This window comes from Rhinolophus hipposideros (assembly GCF_964194185.1).
Source record: "Rhinolophus hipposideros genome assembly, chromosome: 23".
Lineage (NCBI taxonomy): Eukaryota > Metazoa > Chordata > Mammalia > Chiroptera > Rhinolophidae > Rhinolophus > Rhinolophus hipposideros.
The window spans coordinates 23,654,923-23,673,049 of record NC_138069.1 but is presented as its reverse complement, the minus strand read 5'-3'; the positions used below and the strand labels follow the sequence as shown (position 1 = coordinate 23,673,049).

Below are 18,127 nucleotides of genomic sequence, written 5' to 3'. Positions count from 1 at the left end.
CTCAGAGTGAGAAATACTTTTTATTATTCATAGTAATGTATTGCTATTCTTATTTATAGTATTGTTACCCCACCACTATTAACCACCAGCCCGGTCTTTTGTGGGGAGGTTCACACTGACCCGTCTTGAGAGGCTGGGGTGATATTGCCCTCTGGTGGACATATTCTAAACTGCACCAGCTATGTCTGACCCACTAGGGAACGAGCGTGAGTCAAAATTCAGCTCCATTTCTTCCCATTTATTTGTAAATATTTCCGCGTGTACGTCTTCAGAACAATGATATACTCTTATGTAACAGTACAATAATCAAAATCAGGAAGTAAATTCCGATACAATACTATTATCCAACCCACACAATCCATATTCACATTTTGCCCATTGCCCCATGGGTGTCCTGTATAACTAATTGTTTCTTGTTCCAGGACCCCTCCAGGATCACACGTGACATTTGATTGCCCAGTCCCTTGACTATCCTTTAATCTTGAACCATTCCTCGGCCTTTCTTTATATTTCATGACCTTGACGTTTTTAGAGTTCAAGCCAGTTGTTTTGCAAAATGTCCCTCAACATGGCTGCGTCTGCTGTTTCCTCTTGGCTAGATTCATGTTACCTGGTTTTGTCAGGAATGTCACCGGGGTCAGGCTGGTTCCTCTTCACACAATGTCAGTTTGTCCCAAGACTGATGATGTTAACTCAGTGCCCCATCTGTGAACCTGTGGGAGCTCAGCTCTGAGGGCCAGAGGGGAGTAGAGACTTCCCGATAGTCTCACGGCCAGTCCGGATCCTCAGCTCAGGGTCTTGACAAGTGCAGAGTAACTGCAGCAAGGCAAGAACGTCTCCCCATTGCCCTGGGCCTTCTCAGGCCCTGAACTCTGATGGGAGCCTAAGGCTGGGTGAAGGACAGCAATGTTGCCTTCGGGACATCATCCCACAATAGTCCAGCTGCCTGGGGCCCCCTCCTTTCTGCTTCACCCATTTCTAGTCATTTTTTTTTTAATTAAGACTTTTTCATTCCACAAATGATACATGAATACATTATCTTAATTTTTTAAAAAATGTTTCATCCAAAGGTAAAGTCCTCTTGGGAATCCCTTCTTCCCTGTGCTCACCCCCTGCTGTTATCAGTGTGGTGTGAAAGATATATGTCTATATTCCCAGAAAAAAATATGTACTCTATAGCAGTCTCCTTCCACAAATGGTCATCCTGTCTAGGCCATTCTTGTAGAAATTTCCCTGGCAGGACTGAATGTTTTCAATTGCATCATGTTCCAGCGTGTGGCTACACTTGAGGCTATTTAGCTGATCCCCTTTGGATGGGCCTCAAGGTTGTTTCCAGGGCTTTGCTATAATGAAACACACAGCCCTGTGCACACATTCCAGGGCTTTTTCTAAGGGACGTGCCCACCGCCAGAGCCTGGACTGCTCCGAGGGTACCAGAGTCCCAGCGCGGACTCCTCACTGTAGTGGATGAGGAAGGTCTAATGTGTCTTTGTTCCCTCGACCTATTGGAATTGCAGGACTCCTCGGACCTCTGAGAGCAGCTGGGCTGGGTTTACACAATGTATTCCAAGAATCATAGGGCTCCAGATAGGATGCGGGACAGGGAGGAGGAGTTGAGCTGGTGAGAGTCCAAACCCTCACCTCCACTCCAACCAGAGGACACTGCCTTTACCTTGTTGCTAATTAAATTTCTTAATCATCTTGGCTGTTTCAACATTCAAGATCTCTGGTGTAGCCCAACCCCTTACCTGCCACAGGAATCCCTTCTGTATTATGCCTTCTGGGTCTGCTCCCATTCGTGCAGCCTCCGGCCATGTTTTTGTTGGCGATGCCATGACCCGTACCGAGTTCCCAGATGACAAACCCCAAAGTGGTCTCTGCAAGTGCAACCCTTGTGCCACTGGGGTTGGTGTTTTGGTGTGTTCCCAACTGGGCCCCAGCATGCCCCTCGGCAGTGGTCCACATTTCTGCGACTTTCTCTGGCTCATATTTGGTAGCCCTGGTTCAGTGTCCCCAGACCTTCCTGCGTATCAGGGACTCTGTTAAAATGCAATTGTTGGGTCTCACTCCCGGAGGTTCTGATTGAATGGATTTGGGGGAGCCTGGAAATGTGCATTCTGTGAAGCTTCACACGGCGTTTTGAGGGAGCAGGTCCAGGCACCGGCATTGCAACAGCTGGCTGGGGACCCTCACCATTAAATGTCAGTCAGGTTGGGAGGGCTAGGAAGTCATTTCTTTTACCTGAAGTTTTCATTCCTTGGACAGAGGAACTGAATTAATTAAAGCCCATAGGTACCAATGACCTGAGCTAGGGTTTATCGATGTGGGGTGACTCTGTGTGCCCGGTAGGTTGTTAAAATGCAGGTGCTTGGGCCCCACCCCACATCTGCCAGGGAGGAATCTCTGAAATGTGGCCTGGGAATCTGGTATTTTAAGCAAATTCTCCAGGAACAACCACTGAGTCCAATTCACCTCCACATCCCTGAAAGATGAGGGAAACAGGATCAAAAATTAAAAAGTGACTTGTCCCCAGTCACAAGACACATTTGTGGCAGAATTGGTTCTATAGTCCGAGTCTCCTCATAGGGCAGTGCGCAATCCCCAGCACTTCTGTGATCTAGGGGGTTCTGAAGGCTCTTCCTCATCTGAGACAGGCCTCTGCTATCTAGAAAAGCTTCAGTTTACAACCCAATGGAAATGACCTTTGATTTTACCAAGTCACTGTATGTGGGGTGGGCGGTTAGGGGGGTGGCGGGAGGAGGAAGTGGCCAGAGTGGTTATGCATGCAAACGTCCATATTGCTACCCTCCCCTGCAGGCCTTGCTAGAAGGTCAGACAGACAGACATGACCAATGTGTACAAACAGAACCCCACTTTATTAGTAGTTAGTTCGAGATTGTACATTAATGGAGGAAGGTTCCCACTTTTAACACAACCCAAAACGGCTGGTTCGAGAGCCCTGATCAGGTGAGCTGGGTAGTACCCCCTCTCCACACCTCTCCCCACCCCCACAAGGGAAGGAAACCTCTGCCTGCTCCCCCAACTTGCCCCCCACCCTCTCCAGTCAGCCCTCCTTTCTTCCTAGGAAATGACATGAATTTCATGCACAAATTATAAAAGGAGCCCTCTTGCTGATAATAAAAGCTAGCACAGTCATAGAAAACCCTTTCCTCCCTCATTCTCCTCAAGGGCCACAGAGAGGAAGGAGAGGGAGGGATGAACTTATTAGGGCAAAACACAGCCAGTCTCTCCAGGCCCTTGACATTGACCACACACAAAACCCATGCCTGTCCCTTGTGGGAGCTAAAAAAAATCTCCAGCCATCTGAGCTGGCAAGAGTAAGTCTGGGGGGTAGCCAACCCAGGGATAGCAAACCTGGAAAGTGAGGATGAGGGCATGCCTGGGTTTTCCATCCTCATTTTAACTAGAGCAGACTTACTTCCTTTTTTGACATTTGAAAACCCCTGCTGTAGCCCCATCTGCTCATTCTATAAATGGGGAAATTGAGGCCCTAGGAAGAAAACTGTCACACAGCTACTAAATATACCCAGTTGGGATGAAATTTCCTATCTCCTGCCTCCAGCCCAGTGCTCTTCTTACACCACAACTTGGGGGAGGCCAGTTCCCCAGCTAGGCCCTTCCCTGGTACATTCCAGGGGCCTGGCTCTGCTCCAGTGCACAGACCATGGGCCTCCAGGAAGCGAAGACCCAGAGACCACGAGAGAGAGAGAGAGAGAGAGAGAGAGAGAGAGAGAGAGAGACAGAGAGACAGAGAGACAGAGAGACAGAGAGAGAGAGAGAGATGTTTGGTGTTCTATGATCCATTACCAAGATCAAATGGAGCAGCACAGGCTCTTTTGAGCCAGAGACGTCTCAGTTCCAACAGGCCCAACACTGCTCGGTTCGGCCTCCATGCATGCAGCCTATTCCTCCTAGAGGCTCAGCCCTTCCTCCCAGGCCCAGCTGCAGGGCTCCTCCCATTGCCCACCTCTGAGCTCCTGGAGCTCCAGCTAGCCCCTCTGCTGGTTTGGCACTTGATACAGGTGACAGTAGAGGAGCACCTTAGGCTAGAGGAAAGTTGTCAAGTCAGCACAAAAGGCAAAAATCCATACAGCCTAAATTATTCTTGACAATACAGGGCCTAGAGGAACTTCTCCTATGATACCAGGAGAAAACAGACCAATCTAGAACATGGGACTTCTCCAAGACAGCAGGCCAAATGACCTCAGAAATAATGCCATTTAAAAAATCAAAGTGAGCAGACGGAAGACTTTTCAGCAAAGAAATTTTAAAACACAGATAACAAAATGCAATGTGTGCATTTGGATTCAAATTCCAAAACCAGGTATAAGTTACTTGGGGGAAATCGGAATGTGGATTGGAGAGCAGATGTTAGAAAATTACTGTTGTCTCCAGTATGATACTGGGCCACTACGTAGGAGAATGGCCTCTTAGCAGATGCAGGCTGCATTTTGGGGTGAAGTCTCATGATTTTTACTTTTAAGGTAGTTCAGAAAAAAACAGCTATTGGGGGAAGGAGGTTATCACTTTGTGAGGGGTATAAATGATAAATGTCTAACTATTACATTGTTTTGAAACTAATAAAAAAAAAATCTACGTTGAGAGAAAAAAAAACCAAATGTGGTAAAAGTGTTCATTTTAAATCTAGATAGTGGGTAGTGGTGTTCATAAAACCATTTTTCACTTGCTCTGTCCACTCAAAAACCCATGAGGTCAGTTCCACATGGACTGCCACTGTCTGTGGGTCAGCCCAGCGGTTTTCTGCTGCTGGGGACAGACCGCTTGCGCCCTGGCTGGGCCCCAGAGGCACTGGCTGCGGCCACTTAGGGGCTCGGAAAAGGCCTAGCTTTAAACTTCAGACTCATTCACTCAGCACAAGATGCCCACACCACAGAACCCTAAGTGACTGAGGCAGCTTCAGCTGATCTCCCACCTGCTCCCACCCTATGGGGCAAAGCCTCCCACAGCAGAATAGATGCTGGAGCCAGCGACATGATTTAGGCTATTTCTCACTTTTTTATGGGGTGGCGGGGGGTGGTGGTGCAAAGGCTTAGTACATTAGTGAACATGGAAGAATTGATGCTCCTGTACCCACTGACCTCTGATTTTCTCTTCTCATGAGGGTCCTCAAGAAATTCATTAGTAGGAAGGGAAGTCATAGCAGTGACCAGAATTAGCATGTGGCAGGTCAAGTCCCCAGCCTACCAGAAGGGCCTGGACAAAATCCCGAATCTCCTCTGCTCCCACAGACCTCACATCTGCCTGCTCCTTCCTCAGGCCAGAGGCACAAAGAAGTGGAGCTGCCATCCCACCAGGCATTCAGAACTCCAAGGGGCGGGAGCCGGCACCCAGGCCCAGAAGGTAGATTTCAGAATGTGGGTGCATCACAGTTCACGGAGCCCGAGCCCTTTGCTGACAGATGGGACGTGAGGCCTAGGACTTGCACGAGGGAAGCCACTGCCCCGCTCTGGGAGTCTGGTTCCATGGAACATACAAGCAGGCATGCCCCGTCCTCAGACACTCTGCTCTTCATCTCCTGCAGCGCTCACAATGCCCAGTGCTCCCAGGCTCAAAGGCCCCGAGGAGAAGCAGGATGGGAATGCTTCTCTGGGTAGACAATGAAACCACATGCAGCTGGTCCTGTTGAGTATCCAACATCTTCTCCATCCCAGTGAAGAACTCGGGAAAAGGGAATCAGTTCAGAGCTAAGACAGACCCAGGCTCTGCAGGCGGGGAAGGACTTTTCGAGGTTGAGAGAGCAAGAGAGCGATGCAAATCCAGTTCTGGAACTGAGAAGACTCAAAGGCACCCTGGCTGGGAAGGAGTGGTTTGTCCCTATGTCCTGGAATGACCAAGGGTATGACTGAGGGAGGGACAGGAGCCTGGCACAGAGTAGGGTTCCAAGGAGGGGTTCAGAGGCAGTGTGGCATTGGAAGAAGAGCACTGGACTCAGGATCAGGAGCTCCAAGTTCAATCTCGGCCCTACGCCCAACCAGCAATGTGACATCGGCCAAGGAGTCCACCTCCCCTCTCTAGGTCTATTTCCATACCCATCAAAGAACCCATCCAGCCCCAAGATACTAGAGTCTTCTGAATAAGACAAGGCTCTCCAGAAAGGACTTCCTGGGTGTCAATTCAAAGCTGAACTGGCAGTGGGAGGGGCTGGGGAGAGTGCCCCAGCTTAGTCACTTCACATTGTTAAAAGGAGGGTAGGAGCAGACCCCAACCAGAAAATAGCCCAGAGACCCAGTGTCTGCAGGGCCTCCTGCTCCCAGGGCAGCTCCCCACCTAGCACCATGTGAGGGGAGGGGAACAGGCCAGGCTTTGGCCCAGGTCGCTCACCCCAGCCCGTCTGTTTCCTTTGGCCAAAATTCCCCCAGGGTCACTGCGCTTCACGAAGCCAGATTTCCTGGAGAGAGGAGGTTTTCCCTGTGCATCTAACCAGCTCAGTTCACCTAGGGCAGCCCCAGGACAGCTGAGGCACTTGGGAGAGGGAACGGAGACCTCTCCCAGGGCACCTTCATTCTGTCTCCTCGAGGCCCGGACACACAAAGACATGCCTGCCCCCTCCCTTCCATCTCATTTTTTCATGCACGTAGATGGGACACCCTGTGGGACTGGGGCTTGCCACCCTTTTGTATGACTGAATTAAAAACAAACCCAACCAAAAAAAATATAATATATATATACAAATTATATATATATATATATATATATATATATATATATATATATATATATATATATAACACAGTGCGACCCCAGCACCCAGGGTATAAACTCTGGCACCAAGAAAAAAACAAAATATTAAAATACTTTAGCTTAGTATTGGGGAGGTTAAAGGGGTCTCTAGGAACCCTCGGCCACAGGTCGCTGGGGCAAAGCCGTGGATGGCAGTCTCATCAGCTCTGCCCAGTGTCTGCCAGGGGCCAAGGCTGGGTTGGCATGGGGACAATGTATGTACATGGGAACATGTATACTGGCAGACTCCTGAACCACCTCAGTCTTTTACCACAGGAAACACCACACATGTCATATCCCAGGGTGAACAAAGGGGGTGGGATTGAGGCCTGGGTCTCCAGGTCCAAATGGCATGCCAGTGCCCCAGGGCCCTGGAGGAGGCGTTCAGGCCTGGGGGGACACTGTAGGACCCAGCGATCCTTTCCCCAAATAGGGAAGGTGAGATGTGAAGGTATTAACCAGAATGTGTGGAACTTGAGCACTCTCTCGAGGCGCCACCCTCACATCCAGCCTAGTAACCAACTCTGGGGACCCAGCTGACCCCTCTGAAGGGCCTGGCTCGAAATAGTCAGGGAAGCATCCAGTCTCTCTCCCTGGTTTGGCAAAAGGTCCAGCTGGGCACTTCTCCCTCATTGTCTGGAGGACAGGGAAAATATGACAGCTAATACTGAGGGGATACCCTGCTGGGGCAGGGAGTAATGGGATGAAGGAGAGGGTATGGTTGGTAGAACACAGTGAGGGACAGAAAAGAGTCTCATGGACTCTCTCCTACCAGGAAGTGGCCTTCCACCAACAGGAAGTGGCCTCCCCATGAAAGGCTGTGAGCGGAATGAACCTCGGGTGGTTAGGGCGGTCCCAGAGGCCACAGACCCAGCAGCACTGGGTGCTCTGAGGCGCTTGTGGGCTTGCCTGGGCTCTTCTCCCGGCTCTGCCTGGGCCTCGGCAGAATATTGCTCATAAGTGCTTGGCCAGCCCGGGCCCAGCTCCCCATTCTGCAGGTCAGTCTGGCTCAGCGTGTGGCGGGACACCCCTGCCGTCAGAAACGTTCAGTCTGGCTGTGGTGGCCACGGCTACCTGGTGTTCTGGAGGTCCTCCCGCAGCCACGTGGGCAGTGTCTGGCCCATCTTGTACAGCAGCTTGGAAAGCTCGATGTTGTGATCCCGATAATAGTTCTTCAGGAAGACACGGGACTGTAACAGGAAGGAAAGCTCAGATCTTGGTGATGGGTTGACTCAAGAGTGACCCCTCCTCTTTAAAACCACCATTCTGTTGGCACCATCCCATAGGCCTATAATTTATTCACAGTCTTCTTCAAAATGGTAGCCTCCAAAAGAAAGCTCCTATATAATAAGAGTACCAAAATATAGCACACAAGGTCAAAATTCTTGTGATAGACAGAAAAGAGAGAGAATTAATCAAAACCAGGGTGAACAGGAAAAGGCAAACATACCAAAAGTCACAGTGTGTGACCTTTCCCCTATATACTCTGTACACGCCCTTCTCTCTTGCAAATATGCCCCCTCCTTCCAGGCCCAACTCCAGAGACCTCTCCCCTACTTTGAGAAACCTGTTTCCCTCTCCCAACTTCAAGTGCCGTCTTCTTGTTCTGAATTCCCATGGCACTTGGGTGCACACTTCTCCTACTACACAAAGCACTTCCTGCCTTGTATTCTCCTTAGGGGTGTGTGTGTGACTCATTTCCCTCCTAGACTAGGAGTTCCTTGAAGGCAAAGAACAAGTCTGATTCATCCTCAAAGCCCCCCAGCATTCAGCCCCCAGTAGAGGGTAATGAATACTCATCTGACTGAGTCAGTTCTGACTCACCATATCCCAGCCCACATGTGCTCCTCTTAAGAGCACTGTCCAAAAAGCACCAAGGTCACTACTAACGTGCTGGGTGGGAGGTAAAGGGGAGAGAAGGTTCCCTCTGATACAGGGATTATTTACCCAGCTGCCACAGGCAGCATGTCCACCACTTACATCCAAGTCCATCTCTGGGTATTTTCGGCCTTTGCTTTTGCCCAGACACTTGGTTTTTCCTCCTTCGAGCAGTTGGCACCAAAATCCTTTCTTTGGATCAAACCTGTGGAGGTGGGGAAAGCCTGTGGGTGGGAGCTGGCCCAGCCCACGTCCTTCTAACTTTAAGGCAGTGTTCACAGACCCCAGGAATGGCAGAGCCTAGGAGACTACAGAATCCTCTCCCCTATGCACACTCTGGAGCACACAGATGGCGTGGGCTGATATTTGCATGTGTTGGCCCATGTTTTGTCCCTGGCCTCCCCTAGACCCGCCTGCCCCTTCTTCCCAGCAGAGGGAGGTTCACATGCCCTGAGCCGCCTCTTCTCTTGGCTGGCAGCCCCAGTTCCTAAGGCAATCCATGACACTTCCCACCTTCATGGTTCCGGGAAACCTCTTCTGAGCATTCTCCAACTCAGGGGTGAGCAACTTTTTTTTTTTTTTTTTTTTTTTTTACCCAAGAACCCAATTGGGGGGGGGAAAGTTCAGTGAAGTTCTTTTGGTTTTTAATACATTGTATTTTTATTAAGAAATGCAGTATCTGCCATAGCACTTAAGCATGTCAATCACTGGAAAGTTTTATGTTTTGGAGTAACTTTCAGAAATGACAGAGAACCGCTTTGGGGATTCAAAATCACGCTGGGCCTTCAAGGGCATTTTTGGGCGATGAGATCTGAAGCTGTCATGGGGAGGGGCGGAATGTTGGCATCAGAATTCAGCCCCAGATCAGGAACCCTTAGGGGATTATTGGGCATGAGAATGGTAGGAAAACAGGATTCACAGTTGGCAGGTGAGGGAAACGGGTTTCTGAATGGGCCACAGGGTGGGCATAGATGATGACAATGATAGCAGCTACTGTTTAGAGTACATGCCAGGCACTGAGCTGAGAGATCCACATGCGTGCTTTCATTCAACACAGTGACCCTCGGGAGGTAGGAATTGTTACCTTTCTCCCCAACTTCCAGATGAGGAAAGGGAGGCTTGAAGGAGGTAAGACATTGGTCCAAGGTCACACAGCCAAAGAAGTCATGGCTCTGGGCTCCTAACCTAGGAATCTCTGATGCCACAGCCCACACCCTCAGCTGCTGCTCCTTTCTGTCTCCAAGTAAAGGACCGAAGTCCCTTTCCCACCTTCAACTGCCAAGACAGTGAGAAGGGATCATTTTTGCTGCGAGACTTTCCTAAGAAGGTAGCCAGGAAAGCTGGCCTTAGTCTTCCTTCTCTTGAGACCCCCTCCACCAACTGAGTGTGTCACTTGGCTGTGACATAGCCCTGGGAGACAGCCTTTCCCCAGCCTTACGTGCCTGCAGCACAGGCTGGCACTTACTCATTTGGGGAGGGCATTCTCAGTGCACTTGCATTGGCTTCTGAGTGAGTGAGATTATTAGCCATTGAAATATTTTTCCTGAAATTATAGTTAAGTCATAATCTAATGCTAAGAAACTCTTGTGGGCATTGGGGCTTCTCATTGTTGGTCTAACTTACTGTAAGATAAAACACTCTGAAAGTATTCAGCCCAGACTGAAAAAAAGCACTCCAGGAGTGGGACTGACCAGAGTACAGCAGATTCATCATCTCCCTTTTTCTTCAGTTGATACCTTTATAAATATGACTCAAGTCATATTAATATTAGCTTTTCTGCTAACCTGCCATCAGGGACATGCATACTTTCTCACACTTGCTGATGCTAATTAGTCCATGTCTCTCCTATAATCATCCAAGACTGGCTTTTGGGCCAGGTGCCTGCTCAGGAAATCCCCCTGTTGAAAGGCCAATGCGACACTCACGCCAAGGTTTTATGGTAGTCAATGGTGTTGGTCACCCCAAGGAATTTTTGCACTGTGTCCATCACTTTGGCAGGTTCTGTTCGCAGCAATTTGCCATCCAAGACCAGAATCTGGAAAAAAAGAAAAGAGAGAAGCGTGATCTGAACCTATTTTCATTCCAGGGGCAAGCAGTCCCCCGTCTTCTTGGTCAGCAGCCACGTGACAAAGTGGGGTCCCTGCACTCTGTGGAATCTGCTTCCTCCTCCACGTTTGAATGGCAGGTGACCTCAAATCTCAACCCTCTGCTGCCTAACTGCCTGCTCTCTGCCACCTTCCCCTGACTGATGTCATCCTTTCCTAGAATGCAAGCTATCACCAAACCCGGCCTAATCTTCCTACTTCAACAACATTCCTCTCTGGCCTCTCCCCAGCCTTCTGGTCACTCTCCTGTCTCAATCTTCAAAGTTTTCCTAAAACTCCTTGTGCAATCTGGTGCTGCCTATCTCTCCAGCCAAGCTCTCCCTCCACCACCACCCCTTTCCAGGGTCCTACCCCAGAGCTTTCTGGGTCCCCTTAGGGACACAGAGCCTGTTGTGATGGGACAATAGCTTGGGGAATTCTTACACATCAACCCTTGGGTAAATTTGATTGAAACCTTTGAAGACTTCAAAGGTCTAACACTCCAGCGACAGCATTTCCAGCCCCATGACTAGTGAAAGAGACTTTGAGCCTCTTTGCTAACTGCAACAAGGCAGTACTACAATTGCCCTCCCACGGGTCAAGGACAGGTAGCTACCTGGTTGGCGTGAAAGGCGCTGAGCCAGTGCTCAATGTGGATGGCGTACCAGCCTGGGACCAGGCAGCGGTTCTGGAGAGCACGCAGCTTCAAGGAAGCGTCAGGCCCAGCTGTGATCACCTCGTGGAAGGTGTACTTCAGGGCCACTGGGTCGTCATGGGCTCGCTGGTGCTGTGGGCAAGGGGAGAGGGTCAGCATGTCACCCGGAGGGCACAAAGGAAGATGCTTTTGTGGAACAGCAGCCACAAGGTGGCCAGAAGGCCCTGGGTTGAAATAAGGAGTCCTGCGTTCAAGTCCTGGCTCTGTCTCACATTATCGTCTCACCTCAGGGAAGTCACTGGCCCCTCTGAGCCTAGGTTCCCCATCTTGCAAGACGTTAGTTGGGCAAGATCAGCGTTTCCAAATGTTGGTCATCTGCACACCATCTCTGCGATTTCTGTAATATCCACAAACCGTAGAGTTTGGCGCTTAAGAGTATAAGAGTGCATGTGCCAATGTCAACCTACTTTTCTGTACATTGACCCATCTTTCTTAGTCACATAAATTTATTTCAAAATGAAACTCACTATCACCTCCATAAATGGAAAACTAGAATAGTTGTCACATATAGAAGGTAATTGTTCATAAATACAATAAAAATAAAACAATGTTTTCAAATGCCAGCCAGATACAAACGTTTGCTACAGGCCTGAACCCAAAGCTTGCACTCTCTTTGTTGAAAACAGAGTTTAGCAGTGTTAGAAAGGACTTAAGTGCCATTATGTCAAATTAAGAATTTCTCCTTTACAGAAATCAGAAGGTGCTGTAGACCAATAATGAACAGCCCCAATTCCCACAAGCGTTTCTCAGCATTAGATTATGACTTAACTATAATTTCAGGAAAAGTATTTTCTTTTTTCTTTTTTTTTTTGAAAAGTATTTTCAATGGCTAATAATCCCATGCATTCAGAACCCAATGCAAGTGCACTTAGAATGCCTTCTCCAAAAGAGTGCCAGCCTGTGTTGCAAATTCACATGTTGAAGCCTTAACCCCCGCAATGCGACGACATTTGAGATGGGGTCTTTAAGAGGTAATAAGGTTTAGGTGAGGTCATGAGAGTGGGGCCGTGTCTCTAAGAAGAGACACCAGAGAGTACACTGGCTCTCTCTCACTGTCTCTCTGCCATGTGAGGACGCAGTGAAAAGGCAATTGTCTAAACACCAGGAAGCACTCTCACCAGGAACTGTATTGACGGCACCTTGAGCCTGCCCTTCTAGCCTCCAGAACTGTGAGAAATAAAAGTCTGTTGTAGAAGCCACCTGGTTATGGCAGCCCGAGCGAACTAGAACAGGACTTGGAAAGAATTGGAAAGGGGAAAACCCCAGGTTTGAACCACCTAACATAATGCCATGGGCTGTCGGCATCCGCAGAATGCCCACAGTCCAGAGCTCAGGAACCTGCCGACCATGGGGTAACACTCAACAGCCCCCATATTTCCACGAAGGATCACATACAGCGCAGGGAGGGGAGAGGTCTTGGCAGAAGAGAGTAAAGGGGGTCTACTACCCCCGGCCAATACTGTGGATACAATGAGGCCCCAGGGGGGAGATGGCACCTCAGTGAACAGGTTCATAGGGTGTCAGGGAGCTGTCAAAAGTGGCCTGACGAGGCCTTCCTGGACTAGCCAGTAGGCCAGGTATCCCCAACACCCCAGCACGTGGCAGGCAGGGAAAGAAACCCCCCTGAAAGACCTGAGCCTAAGCATTCCTGCAAGCCCAGGAGAAGGGTGCTTAGAAGACAGTGCCAGGTCATCGAAATTAAAGAAAGTTCTAGTTCTTACTTAGCCAAGTAGGGACTAGGAGTCATACATTGTCTGGCATGGATGCAGTCCAGGTACCTTCCTTCTGAGCAGGCTTTGCATGCTCCCCTAAGAATGGCAGGGCTTATGTCTTGTCCTTCTGAATTCCCACCCCACGCCACCCACTGCCAGAGTCAGTGTCAGCCCAGATCTCTCCCACATCAAAGTGGAACCAGCCTCCACCACTTACTGATGTCAGAATGAGTGGCAGGACCCCAGGCAAAGCTAGGAGGGTGGGCAAGGAACTGTTGGCGGTCTCCCCACCAGGCTAGAAGTGCTATAGAGGTGGGACTCTATTCTTACCTACCATCCCAGGAGCCTAGCTTGGGGCTGGCACATAGTAGGTGTTTAGTAGATATCTGCGGAATGAATGGTTGAGTAGCCGAGTGGGAGACAGAGCCCTGCACCCCCGGGCACCTGCCCCAGCCCAGCTCACCTGGTACCAGGAATAGGCCCGGTCCGCTGGGTTGATGAGGATGGTTAGGACCTTGGCCTTAGGCAACAGGGCAGCTGCTCGCCGGGGTGCCACTTCCGAATCAAAGTAGTTGGCGCTTTTTTCAAAGTAGAAGTCGGAGGTGGTGTTGGAGGGGATGGGGAAGAACTCCATGTACCTGCAGGAAACCCAGAGGGGAGGCTCACAAACAAGATTCCTGAGGAAGGGGCCTGAGGGATGCAGCATGAGAGGGCAAGGGTTGCTGGGGGTAGGACTTCTGAAAGCAAGCACAGCATATCACTCCCAGACAAATAAGGACTCACTTCTGGCAAGGATTCTACACAAATAGCCACTTCACAGACTCCTTTTTTAGAACTCATCCTTTTTCATGGGAGACCTTGGGGTCAGGAGGATCTGAAGACTTACGGGTGTGAAGACGTGCGGGGCCCGGTGTCTTTCTATCCATCCTAAACCAATGCTCCCAGCATGAAACTGACCAAGCTCTCATTCTCACGCCTCTAGGGGCAATCTGAGACTCAAGCTTTCCACATGAACCTCCCATATCCCACCGGGGGGACCACCCATACCAGTCCTTTGGGACCACTTCTAGATTGAGGACCCCTCCGATAACTAAATGAACACACCAGATCCCCTCTACCCCCAGGGACTCCTACTCATGCAAAATAGAGGCACAACTTCGGGGGTTCGTGGGAACCAAAGCCTACAAGGTCCATCCTAGTTAAGGTGTAGGATCCCCACTCTGTCCTGTGAGACAGGGGCTCTCCAGGGGGGTTCCAGGGGCCCCTTTATCAGAACCACTTGGGGCTTGTGAGATTCCTGCACCTCCCTACAAAATCCAAATCTTGGGAATGGAGCTGAGGAATCTCTCTCTCTCTCTCTCTCTCTCTCATCTTTCTGAATTTTCTTTATAAAATGCATCTATCTGTCCACAATCCATTGTAATACCTAAATTGAGAAAGCTCTGACAACAGAAGCTTTTTCCCCTAAGTTTGTAGCAAAGCCACTTGGCAGCAAAACCTGACTTATGAATTTTACTTAGTGTAAATATTCCCATACTTTGCTACAGACATATTGATGTATTTGCTAATGGGGTGCTGTCTGAAACCCTGCTGAAGATGTCGTTACATATATGGTGTCACAGTACATTACCTCTCTGCAATCTGAAAAATGCTGACTTCCCATAATACATCTGGCTACAATGGGTTTTAGATAAGAGGTGGTGGACATGACAGCAAGATAGATAGACAGACAGGAAAGGAGGGAGGAAGGTAGGTAGGTAGATAGGCAGACAGACAGAGAGACAATAGACAGACAAAAGAGAAAGAGAGGGGCGGCCGGATGGCTCAGTTGGTTAGCACACGAGCTCTGAACAACAGAGCTGCCTGTTCAATTCCCACATGGGATGGTGGGCTGCGCCCCCTGCAACTAAGATTGAAAACGGCGACTGGACTTGGAGCTGAGCTGCGCCCTCCACAACAAGATTGAAGGACAACGACTTGGAGCTGATGGGCCCTGGAGAAACACACTGTTCCCCAATATTCCCAATTAAAAAAACAGACTTCCAATCAAGTCTATGTTTTCAGTTTATTAGAGAGAGAGAGAGAGAGAGAGAGAGAGAGAGAGAGAGAGAGAGAGAGAGACACAGAAAAAGGCCTAATATGTAAGAAAGCAATAGAGAATGATGTAAATTGAAAAATCGGAGCGTAAAAACATCCCCATGCGACCCCCACACTCCAAGGTAACCTCTGGTGACAGGTTCTGGTGGGAAGCTACAATGTCAACCACCTCCCCGGGCGACTCCTTGAAAGCTAGCTGCCTCTGAAGGGCCCAAAGAAGACCTCCTGCTCCATTGTCAGCAAAACACAGCAGGGAGGGCCAGCTCTTGGGTCAGAAGACTTGGATTTTAGCCTCTTCTCTGTCCCTCGCTCTCAGGACCTCTGGCGAGTCCCTGTCCTCCTCTGGGAATCAGGATGTTTCTGTGCAACCAAAGGAGGGACAGCCTCTGAACGGGGGCAATAATGCAAAGGGGCAAAGGGCTTCCTCATCGAGTGTCCCATCTGTGACAAGGCTCCAACACCATGACTCCAGGGTCACTGCACTTTGTCCCTGTTTACAGGAACTTTAGCTGCATGTCAGCAAGCGCCAGCTGCTTCCTGCTGCGGCCACAGCAGACCTTCTCTTGGGCAAGGCTCTATGACAGCCTTGCTGTCCCACTGTGGACAGAAAGGTCCACTCACCAGTCGATGCCTTTGTGATAGTTGTGGCCGTTAAAAAACTGGATCTCCTCAAAGGTCTCCGAGCTGGGATAGTTGCTGCTGAGGTCCGGGTGCATGCCCAGGAACAGGTAGAGGGCCGTCGTACCTATGGAGACAGAAGGCAGCTGAGACCAGCGCCCAGCCCCCAACATGAAGATGGAGCCTACAATCCTAGGTTCTGGTCCTAGCTCCCATTTTTCACTGCGAGATCCTGGGAAAGTCCCTTCTCTTCTCTGGGACGTAGTTTCCACATCTATACAATGAAGGAAATACATGGCAGGCATGTGAGCACCCAACTCCTGTACCCATTGCAGACATCACTAATCCATCACAGCATTCTTCCCCACTAAATAAGGCCTTAGCCTCAGAATCCTTCTTACCACTGTACTCCAACAGCTACATCCAACTGATTACTGTCACCTGAAAGTCCTAGAGCTAGATGGTTTCTGCTGGGCCCCTCTAGCCTTGGGCCTCTGTCCTCTCTGACACTCGGGAGGAGCTCAGAGAAAATGGAGCTCCAGACCCTCTAGTCTGTTTTTGCGAAATTCTTGAAAGGCTAAGAAATCTGCCTCTTCTTCTGGGTGCCCTTCCCTCACTCATACCCCCTCCTCCTTCAGAGAGCTCATTCCTTTCTTTCGTGTGAGTCTATGGTTGATACACCATGACAGGTCCCAGCAGGGAAGGGGACCATAGAGTTTGATGCTTAAGAGTGTAAGTTTTAGGGTTACAGAGACCAGGGTTCAAGACCTAGATCTGCCATTTCCCAACTGAATGTGTTAGAGGAAGTCATTTAACTTCTCTGAGCCTCGAGTTTTTTGCTATGAAATGGGAGTACCCATTAGTGCCTTATAGACTGTGGATGGCAAATACTTAGCAATTATTTCATCACTGCTCTTTCCTGCATGTCTGGCAGACATGACTAACTGTCGTAGTCCGCTTTTTGCCTGGCACTGCTCAAACTTGCAGAGTAGCTGATCTGGGCTTCTCTGCCTCGACTTGGAGGCTCCCAGGAGAACACAGGAAGAGCTCCCTGAGGCGATGGTTCAGGACAGAATGAAGAATTCCATTCCCACCCTCCACCCAGTTCCCACTTCCACATTGATAGGCAATTCATGTTCACCCCAACTTCATCTCTACTTCCTGGGAAAGAGGGGGCAGATTATTGGGGAGTGGGGCCAGGGTAAGGTGTCCCCAGAATTCTGTGGCTGAGACAGCAGGGGTTGGGGGAGGCTGGTCAAGAGTGGAAAGACCTGCCTGTTTTCTGGGGACCAATGATGAGGAGCTTTGGGAAGCGGTCACATGTCTTCTCCTTGGACCAGATGTCTTTGTGGCGTTTGTCCTCACAAGGGTCCTGAAACAACAGTGGACAGGATGTTAGGTGGGCCCAAGAACCCGGGGAGTGGACTCCCATTGCACATTGATATGTGGCTCTTATAGCCCTGACTGATAGACTTTACTGTCACATCCCCATCTCGGGACACTGGACGCTGGCAGGCAGGGGCCATTTCTGGTCAATCCTAGCAAAATAGCCCAGGGCTTGGCCCGTAACAGGAGCTCACGAGTGCCTGTTGAAATTAACTGGCTGGGCTGTGTCTGAATCAGAGGGTCAGAAAACTTTTTCTGTAGTAAATCTTTTGAAATTTTTAGTAAATATTTTAGGCATGGGTACTCTCTGGTCTCTGTCACAACTACTTAACTCTGTTGTTGCAGCTTGAAAACAGCTGCAGACAGTCCATACAAGAATGAGCATGGCTGGGTTTCAATAAAACTTTATTTACAAAAACAGACTGCAGGCCAGATTTGGCCCATGAGCCATGGTTTGTGGACCTCTGGTTTAAACTATGAAGATTGCCATCAATTCCAGCTTCTGCTTCCAGTTTCTGACAGCCCCAGTGGCAAACTTCCCTAAGAACTCTTCCCCAAAACTCTCCCATTAGCCCCCTTCCCTGTGGCTCAGGGCCTGCTGGAATGAAAAGGGCATAAAGGCTCTCTGAGGGTAAGCAGTCCAGGCCGCTGCTTTCTACACTTCATCTACACCATGTTCACTTACAGTTCTGTACTGAGGTTTTAACAGAGGCTGTGTATGAGAGTACATGCCTGCAAGTCTAGGAGGGAGGTGTGTACATATGTACACACGAGAACAAGCGAGTGTGCCCACACTGGTCAGCAAGTGTGCACCTGAGTTTCCACTCAAGGGAGACTCAGAGGGCATGAGGGCTGAGACCCGGAGCCCACGTCTG

General features: G+C 49.7%; 1 protein-coding gene across 4 annotated transcripts in view; it reads right to left on the bottom strand.

Annotated features, from left to right (window-relative positions):
* Positions 1-18,127, bottom strand: part of NDST1 (N-deacetylase and N-sulfotransferase 1) — a 67,299-nt gene that overhangs the window by 5,336 nt on the left and 43,836 nt on the right. For 2 of the 4 annotated variants that reach the window (XM_081034966.1, XM_081034967.1), the window contains 7 exons: positions 17,142-17,238; positions 15,870-15,993; positions 13,615-13,789; positions 11,341-11,511; positions 10,566-10,675; positions 8,743-8,845; positions 7,837-7,952 (listed from right to left, as the gene is read on the bottom strand). In XM_081034966.1, the coding sequence (XP_080891092.1) occupies positions 7,837-7,952; positions 8,743-8,845; positions 10,566-10,675; positions 11,341-11,511; positions 13,615-13,789; positions 15,870-15,993; positions 17,142-17,238 (896 nt within the window). Of the gene's footprint in view, positions 1-6,830; positions 7,953-8,742; positions 8,846-10,565; positions 10,676-11,340; positions 11,512-13,614; positions 13,790-15,869; positions 15,994-17,141; positions 17,239-18,127 lie in introns of those variants that run through there. The other 2 variants (XM_081034969.1, XM_081034968.1) reach the window with 1 other exon arrangement.